At 48.9% G+C, this 9,623-nt stretch overlaps 1 protein-coding gene across 1 annotated transcript in view; it reads right to left on the bottom strand.

Moving 5' to 3' along the window:
* The window catches only part of LOC104508892 (voltage-dependent calcium channel subunit alpha-2/delta-4-like), a gene marked incomplete at both ends in the record, with an annotated part of 55,243 nt that extends 45,764 nt beyond the window's left edge, over positions 1-9,479 (bottom strand). The window contains 2 exons of the mRNA XM_010150655.1: positions 4,569-4,663; positions 9,427-9,479. Of these exons, the coding sequence (XP_010148957.1) occupies positions 4,569-4,663; positions 9,427-9,479 (148 nt within the window). The remainder of the gene's footprint in view (positions 1-4,568; positions 4,664-9,426) is intronic.
* Positions 9,480-9,623: the final 144 nt, after the last annotated feature.

Genomic DNA, 9,623 nt, shown 5'->3' with positions numbered 1-9,623 from the left:
CCCCCAACAGAGGTCCCTGGCTGCCGACATCCCAGCTGGTGCCTGTCCCATTTAGCTCCATGTCACGGTTTCATCAGGAGGGAAGTGATCCCTGCCAGGCTAGGCTTTAATCAGGCCCTCCTCGGGGGGAGGAAGGTAATCTCTCCTGGGAAAGCTAGCAAAGGGGGGGGGTGGGGGGAAAACACACCAGCATGGGCAAACACGCCTTACAAAGTGACCTGCCATCGGTTACCTTGGGTCATACCTTGAGTTAAATGGAACTGGGCTCTATACATCTCTATTATTATTTTAATGTGCTTGACACATTGACCAGTAGATGTTATTAGGGTAAAAGTAATCACGAGCAGCCACAAGCGGTCTGCTAATACCCATGTACACAACTCAGCCCTGGGAACTAGCCAGAGCTGGGAAGACAGGAAAAAAAAATAAACCACCAAAGAGCTATCTGCAAAGTTTCAGTTGGCTTCAAGGAATTCACCAGGATTGAGCTCAGATCCCCTTTGAGACTTTTTCCTACAAACAATCCAGCAAACTATTTTGTATCTGTACTGCTGCCACTAAAGTCTCCTGCTATTAATGAATATTCACTGCAAGAGTTTCCAAAGGTGGGCAACGGAGTAGTACCTGCATTTTCCGTACTGTTACCAGACACCATGGCTGAAAGTAGGCAGCAAATGTCAACACAGGTGCTTGTGGCAGACCAAGATTAACCTGCACAACCCAAGTTTAAGGTTCAGGTTATCCAATCATTATCATTTACAGAACAGGAATCAGCTACAGGCTTGGGAGAACTGGCTGAAAGGATCTAATATTGCAAAGGGTCCAGAAAGTTAACTCTGATCTAACTGATAATCTTCTCGTATTCATGTAGTACTTCATATTCCCTTAAAATAGCAGGAGCAATTCATTAAGATTCTCCTTCTGCAGTGTTGGGGGTGGTGATTTAAAAGTGGAAGATCCAGGATTCAGTATCCCAAGTTTTATCTGTGAACCGAGATATGTCACCAAATATATTTTCCCATTCCCACCTCCATGAAATTTAGCCCATTGAAGTACACCGTGTTGCATTACTCACTGCTAGTGAAACTATATAAAGAGTGTGAAAGACAGTCCTTTCATCTTCACCCAGGAAAATGTCTTGACTGAACTTTAATTTGCCTGTTCTTCGCCATGCAGTTCTCTGTAGCGCTTTCTAGTAATTGCATAGCTGGAGCCAAGCCCTGCTGTCCTTTTGCAGCCCTATTCCCCCGAGGAAGGCAGGCAGCACCTCAGCTACAGGAGGAAGCAGGAGATAATTCTCAGGAACACTCACAATGCCTCATTAACATAGTGGAAGGAAAGTTAAAGTTGGGGTCTTGCTGAAGCTGGTGGTGTTTCTGTCACTTGGAGGCAAACCCTGAGAAGCCCAGAACCACCATGGAACCCTCCTGGCATGGCTCCTGGCATACCCCCAGGCCTTTGGTCACTGCCTGGTCAACTGCAGCAGCAGGACCGTGGCAAACAGACCTTAAAGCCACAGGTTGAAGCTTTCTGTTCCTTAGTTCTGGGAGATGCTACTGCCCTCCCCCTGCTCAGCCTCTCACATTGCCTCTTTGCTCCAGCTGCATTGCCTCCAGCTGTCCTAGACCACCGCCGGCATTCCAGTACAGATCCATCACCTCTGAGCCAGGCTGATGCGCCAGACAAGTGCACAAGCTCATCTTAACCTTTGCTGCATCATGGTCAGGAGAATACAATGAATGCTTCAGCGAAACCAAAACCTCTCTTCAGCTTTTGCTACCCCTCTGAGGTTTAACTGGATGATATCTTGTCTGCTTGGGACAGAGAATGACCTAGGGGGTCTCTCAAAGCTCTCTGATCCAGGGTGAGAACCTGCCCTTCTGGATTCAAGAGATGTCTACTGGTTCACCAGGTCTCTGGGAGCAATAAAGGTAGCAATAAATTGAGTGCTTAGGTTTGCAACATATTAGGGTTCTTCTGGGAAAAGAAAAGAACACCAGAGAAATACAAACAGACTCAAAGCTACAAAAGGAACCTTTTGTTAAATATTAAAGAGAAGGTTTACATGAAAAACATTCGGTAACTGAAAAATTACAGCTCTCAAAGCAACAGTCAGCTAATTACTTTGAGCCCATTAGGCACAAGGGAGACGTGAAGTCAGATTTGAAAGGTACCTTCTCAGTCTGTATTTCCTGCCCCCCAACTTAAGCCCCCAGAAATTATCGCCTGGGTGTCTACACTGCACTTCCCCCCCCACTTCTGCTGGTCTGCAGTGCACATATAGGGGTAGTTTGTGTGGAAAAGGGGCAGTGGCCCCAAAAGAGAAAGGTGCCCAAGGAGCACATCTGTTTGTGTTTCCACACTTGGCACATTCCGCTCCCCAGGCCTGACTTGCCCTCCATCCATTCGGACCAGTGTGGTGATCTACATAAAGCCATCCACAGTCTGCATCCAAGGTGCATCTCGTGGGGCACGAAAAGGTTGCCTGTCAGTAAAAGATGTGTCTGCACCCTCCTGAAGCTGTCCTTCTGCAGAACTGCGTCAGGGATGCAGAGGGAGACCTGCAGGGATGTTCCTGCTCCGAGACGCTGATTTGTGAGAAGGTGCTAAAGAAATGGAAGCTGAATGAGAAGACCGAAAAAGTGGGTGCTGGCTGCTCCTCCCCTATTTCCCTGATCCCAGTGGAAATAAGGGGACGCCCCTTATTTATACAAGAGAAAATGAAAGGGAAATATGGGAAAATGAAAGAGATAAAGGAGTGGGACTTCAAGGGTGAAAAGTAAACCCGAGATGTTTAAACTGCTTAAGTTCGGGTAGGACACGCATTTAGCCTCTGCTGGTAGCAAAGACAGTGACTCACTGAAGGACATTCCCTCAGAGTCCTTGACACAAATGCTAGTTTGGATTTGGCTACATTCAGGCTTCTTTTTCATCAGAAAGTAGTTTTCTTTACTTCTAGGGAATTACACTGAAAGCTGAGGGAGTTATGAAATTTCGTTCAAGATCTGGTTGCCATGACTGTCATTTTTAGTGGTACTATAGTAGCATCCACGAGTCTTCTAAACCCTGTCCCAGAAGTCAAAACATGCTGTGGGCAGAGGGATGTGAAATGACCCGGTGCAGCATCTCCAGAGGGCCAACACAGCACAACTATCTTGACACACACCTCCGTGCCACGTCTGCCATCCTTGGCCTCGTTGTTAACTGTTGCCGCACCAAGCTAAGCGCTGTTCTCCTTAGTGCCACTAATTTTTGGACCTTGAGAAATGTGAACCCGTGTAATTTGTTAGCAGAAGCAGCCACAGAAGCAGTGTAAGTTGGCTGTGTTGAAGCACACCCACAGAGCATCAGACACCGATACCCGACTAACAGATAATCCCAATCTGCACCTCCCACCCCCTGAAGCTCAGGTACCCACCAGAGACACCTCAGCACGTCATTTTGCCTCTGGCAATTATCTCCTGGGGACCCCATGGAAGAACAGACAATGCAGAAGCATCACCAGCACTGCTAAAAGCCAAAACTTGCCTGTAGTGGTGTCACACCACAGCCACCTCATGATTAGGGCATGAAGTATCCATGGCAGTATCTTTATTGCAAGGTGGCACACGCCTCCTAAGAAGAGCTGATGGTCAGTGCAGACCTTTGTGCTGGATGCTGATGGTCTTTCTTGGCCAAGCCTAGGAAAGGGGGGTTGGAACTAGATGATCTTTAAGGTCCCTTCCAACCCAAAGCATTCCGTGATTCTGTAAAGGCAATGCTGCAGGAGCCTCTCCCTTTCTCCAGGCAGAAAGCAGCACTGTGGGGACAGGGAGGCCTCAGGAGCAAGGCAAATATTACCCACATCCTCTTCTGGACTGGGTGGTGGATGTTATTAGTAATGAGAGGACAGAAATCAGACATTTAGAAGGACTAAGGCAATGCATGGCTTGCACTGAAGAGAAGACTCAAAGAACATAAAGAGGAGGAAGCAGAAGAGGAATTTACCTGAGGCCCTTGGAGCTAGTACACCCTTTAACACTGGTAGAGCATTTAACGCAGCAGTGCCTGTTGTGCAGTGACACAGCCAGGCAGGAGAGAAGGCAGAGCTCTGCACCTCTGGAAGATCACGGCTTCCAGGGCCAAAGCAGGGTTTTAAATTCAAGAATTGATGAATGACTGGAGGAAGAGAAGCAAGGAAGCAGGAATAAACAAGAGTGCCAGCTGGAGAGCTGCGGGAGGAGACCATGGGGTGACAGCAGGCAGGTCCAGAGGGACTGATATGATATGCCCTTAGGAAAGTGAGGAGCAAGCGGAAACACAAGTACTGCTAAAAAGTATTTTTTAAAAATGAGACAATTCAGGGAGTGTTTGGCCACGGCTAATGAAAGCAGAAAAGGCATTAGATGGGTGCAGCTCACAGGGAGTGGCCACAGGGCGTCCCCCTGTGCTTATGGATACGGACCTGCGTGGTTTTGAAAGTTAGCTGGAGAACTGTCTGTTTGGCTTTCTCCCACCTCGGGGGAAACCTCAGAGGGCTACACAGGGAGATAGGGGAAGCCAAGGGAGCGCTCACAGCTTTAGCCTACCTTCTGCAACAGGAGAGAGCCTGAATACTTAGTCACGATGGAGTACAACTCCCCACCAAAGGCATCTGCCCAAGACTTCACCCTAAGAAGAGGAAGAAAAGGAAAGTCAGTGTTAACAATTGAAAGTCATCAGAACTGCTTACTTCTTAAGGCAGGGCAAACTCCATCTTCCTGTGTATGACCCTCCCTCCCAATATTTCTTTAAGCCACGACAGTGACAGTGCTTTCTCCTCAGGTTGCCAGCAGCAAGGCAGGAGGCAAGCGCTGCTCTTAGACATTCTGCCCACAAGAATCACTGGTCAGCAAGGAGAAACACCAAGTTCTGCTGGTCTCTGTTACTACATTTTGACCCGGAATGGAGTTCGTCTCACCTAACCTCAGAGGTACAAAACTCATGCATTTAGTCTTAGGTATGATCTGGTTTCCTTCGCCGTTAGCAAAGCTCAATAGGTAACTCTGCAGACACCTATTTGTCTTCAGTGACTGCAGACGGAGCCCGGGGTGAAGGGCTAGAACACCTAGTGCCAAGACTGCTGAAAAGGAATAAGTGTCAGACCTGAAAGAGGTTGTCAAGGGGTGACCTTGGATTCAGTTCCCAGAGCTGCATGGGGCAAAGACTAACGAGCCAGACAAATTCACTGCTCTCAGTGGAGATACCACAGCTTGATAATGCCAAAGTAGATTATGCACCTCATCACTATAAAACACTACTTGCATTTGTGCCATCCTGTAAATAACTGATGATAGCAATACCACATGGAGAACATAAGGATGTGGAAGAGCAGCCTGAACACTGAGCCATCCAAATCAAAATAGATGGCTCTCATAATTGACAGAGCACTTCATCAGAAATCTGTTACATGATTCACATTAGGCAGTTCCACCTACATGCAGTTCCTCCAACAAGGATTCACTTAGGATAGATTTATTTAATGGAATAAATGGCCTTCTCCACTTACCAGAATATACTACTTATTTATAGGGTGCAGAGTCTTACCTATGGCTTCCAGGAGATTGCTTCCAGTCCTAAGCAGACTTTAACCTCAGGGCCCGATTTCCCTCTGCATTGCACCATTTCCACAGCAGGATAACACACCAACACAGAGACAAGCTCTGGAGGAAAGCCAACGCAGCGATGGTGGAACAATCACAACAACTAACTTTAGCCTAGGAAAGCCCGTTTAGGCTCCCCTCTCGCAAATACAGGCAGACAGGCAGCTATAGGGGGTGATTTGGCACACCCATAAGGCTTCTACTCTGAACCATACCTCCCTACACTGCCAATAAAAGGAGTAGAATGAGCGGGCACCCTTTTTAATCACTTCTTAATTGGCAATGAGGCAATGATTTCTAACCACTGAGTGCGATCTAGCACCAGCTGAAGTCAATAAGAACAAGGCTGCGTCTTTTTTTTTTCACTTCCTCACCCTCCTTTTTTTTCTTTGACATTGTGCTTTGCATCTTATTTTGACAGCCAGAGTTTTTATCTCTCCATTCCATTCTTAGAGAAAAAAGAATATGGGTATTTGCTAGGAGACCAAGGTTTATTGTCCCGTATCAGAGTTATTCTAGCAAGCCTAGAATCAAAGACAAAAGCAGAAAAAGAGACCCCAGGGGATACCTTCCTGTTTGTTGTAGTGACTAACGCATTCCCTGAGGTACAAGGATCTCTGAATCAACATCTAACTCCAAGGCCATCTGCTGCTGCTGGTTTTGTAACTTTTATGTATGAGATGTTTTGTGCTGATAATAACTGATGTTCTCCAATCTCCTCACCTTCTACTGTAAAGAGAGGAAACCTAAACATGAAGTTTGGGATAGTAATTTTAGCAGGGAGATTTATTTTTACCCCATTTTCCCACTCACAAAAATGAGGTGTATGTGATCGTGGTCCTTCTGTTCTGTGTCGTGTCTGTGGCCATGTGTGTGCCACTCTTCCTCCCAGCCCTCATAATTTTTCAACCCAGCAGGGCAGAAGAGTCTGTGACATTGATTTCTGACCAGTGGGTGTTTTTCAGCAGGAAGATGATGTTATTGAGGTACGAGGTCTGAACAAGAGCTTAGCAATGACCAGTCAGTAGAGAAGCTGTGGATGCCCCATCCCTGGAAGTGCTCAAGGCCAGGCTGGATGAGGCTTTGAGCAACCTGGTCTAGTGGAAGGTGTCCCTGCCCATGGCAGGGGGGTTGGAACTGGATGGTCTGGAAGGTCCCTTCCAACCCAAACCATTCTGTGACTCTATGAAGCCAGCTGCGGGCACAGTTAGGTAGAAGATCCAGCCATGTTGCTCACCTTGGGAAAGGGCGTGAGGAGGAAGGAGGCGCAAAGGCAAGAGGGAGCAGAGAGGAGGCCTGAGACCAGCGGCTTTGGAGGGCTGGCTGGAAAGTTAGGGGACACAGAGAAATAAGAGGGCACAAAGGTCCCGAAGACCTGCGTGACAGGGCTGAAGAGTGGGTAATTAAAAATATATGGTGGCATTTCAGGAAAATTGAGGAGGAGGTAAGTGAAGAGGGAGAAATATGCTGGCATTTACATATTTAAAAGACAATTACTTGCCAGGGAAGGGAGTGACCTTAGAGTACTGGGAGGCTAAGGGTAGCCTGGTGAATTTAAATAGGTTTCTTTATTCTTTTTCATAAACAAGTGGAAGAAAAGGTCAGTCTCAGATTCATCAGGTTGCAGAGAAATTTCACCTAATGCTGCTGGCTCCATGAGCTCAGAGGCAGATGTGAAGAGGCAGCAGGGACATCCTACAGAGGACACTCCATGTTGATCTTCACCGCTCCCCCCAAAATTCCCATGTGTTTCTGGAGCACCAAGAAGCAAAGGCTGAGCAGCCAGCCCCAAATCCTCACCATCCACATAGCTGCAAGCACTCCTGCCCGTGCCACGGCCAGCTTACGAGCAGAGCAGTATCTGGGAGAAAAGTGGAGGTGGTTCCTGTGCTCAGCCTGCACCCCAGCCACGTTGCTAGGGACTGGCTGAGCAGATGTGTGCCTGGCCGGCATTACAGCTGAGTGAGCTTTGCACAGGTGCCAGTAAGTTGGTGATGAACCGAGCGCGGTCCCGCACAGCCAGGCACGACCTGGGGAGCAGCACAGGCCGACCCAGCCTTGTGTCACGGAACTGTGATTGAACCCAGCTGGTGTTGAAAAGCCTCTGGTTTTGCGTCCCCAAAATGCCCCTGTGTAATCTGTGGCACAGGTCCATTTTCTGCCGATTTACTCCCTTTGGTCTTCTGGCCAATGTATTGTTCCACTGAAATTTCATTTGAAAAGGGCAACTTTTGCTTTTTTACTTGAATTCACCAGTAGAGTTGAAACACCAGGGATTAATTCATCTGTTGGTCTGGTTTTGGTACCAGGGGAGAGAAGCTCTTTTTCTATTGTTTATTCTTGTTCACGAATAAGTTCCAAATTGTGCAAAGTGACGTAACCCTTTTCTCGGTAGCAAAGGGCTATCACGTTGTAACCAAACACATCAGAAAAGCATTTGGTCAGAGACTGCCTGCCTGTAACCCCTGCACTTGCATTCAGTGGTGAAGGCAGCAGGAAGGACAGGCCAGCTTCTCCATGCCACAGATTTCAAGGCCAACCGTCATTTCCACGCAGTGCTTACTCTGGGCACAGAAAAGTCGATTTTTATTTTGCACGGTTTGAAATTACCAGAGGTTGGATTTTACTCTGTGTAACCTCTGCGTCCTTTCTGTGAAACCCAGATCAGAAGCACTTTGCTGAGGAAGGGCTTGAGAGTGCAGCCAACATAAAGCCGGTGGCAAAGTTTCCTGAGACCCCCGCGGATAAAGTCAGCGTGGCGCCTGGCAATCGTGGGGGCTGCGCTGGTGAGCACACCCGCGAGGATCTTACTGGCACTCCTTGGATACAAAACATTTTCTCAGTCTCAGGAAAGGGCTGACTTTGGTTACTTTAGTGGCTTTTCTCCTCCTGAAACTCGATGGCAGCGTTGTCTCTGCTCGGGACCGACCCGCCATCCTGTGCAGATGGACCTATCCCATCTCCAGAGAAGCTGCCCCACAATAACTTTTACCAACAGCAGTGCTCACATTTTTAATCCTTAAAGGATTTAACTTGCCTAAATCAGCTTAACAAGGTGAGGGGTTTGCTGAGAGCCGTTGGCCTCTGGGCGGGCTGCCGGGGTGGGCTGCACCGCTGGTGGGGAGCTTCCCGGCAGTCACCGTGCCGGAGGGGCTGCTCGGGCACACTGACACCCATGTGGGTGCCCTGCAAACCATCACCCGAAAAGGTGCATCGAGATTCTCCGCGTGTGCGTGAGCACCGGGATCCAAACGCAGCGCATGCACCAAACGTGGCTGTTCGTGCTTTCTCTCGCAGCTCGGCGTTTCATTCCTGTGCTCCAGAGCTCTGGGGAGGACTGTTACACCCTCTGTGGAAAAGTGGAGCAGGAAGAAGGAAGAAAAGGTGCCCTGGCCTCTTTCCTTTAACCTCCCCTGATGTCTGCAAGCATGGATAAACGTGTGTGTGTACCACCCTGGCTGCGTACGTGTGCACGAGGGCTTTTGCCAGCTGCCAGTGTACCAGCCCAGCCCAAGGATGAGGCTTCGGAGCTGCACACCTCGCGCTGCATGACCCGTGTCTCGCCTGTGTCAAAGACATGCCCCTTCGCTCAAACACGTCATACATCTGCCTCCCGAGACGGATCTGGACCGGTGCTGTGCATCCCCTGGATGTCCCCAGCAGGCTGCAAACCAGCAGCATCCGCTGGAACCACACTGCTACACTGGGGAGCTGCTACACCGGGGCCGCTGGTGTCTGCCTCCCCGGCTGAACCTCCATGAGTTGCACCCGCGGTGGGGTTGCGCGGACGTGTCTTTAGACTGGTTTTGCATTCTGCTGCCCAGCGCGTTAAGCAGAGCATTAATAGATGTCCAAGCGCTTAACTAAAGCAGCTGAGTATCATTGCCCTGCTTGAGGAATGGGGAGAAGCAGGCATGGCATCCACGCTACACCTGGGAACTGAATTTATGGTTCCTGTGCGTGTGTCCTCTCCCAGGAGACACCGTCACCATCGTGAGGAAA

This window comes from Eurypyga helias, unplaced genomic scaffold (assembly GCF_000690775.1).
Source record: "Eurypyga helias isolate BGI_N326 unplaced genomic scaffold, ASM69077v1 scaffold21394, whole genome shotgun sequence".
Lineage (NCBI taxonomy): Eukaryota > Metazoa > Chordata > Aves > Eurypygiformes > Eurypygidae > Eurypyga > Eurypyga helias.
The sequence above is the reverse complement of the archived record's forward strand: the minus strand, read 5'-3'. Positions and strand labels throughout refer to the sequence as shown.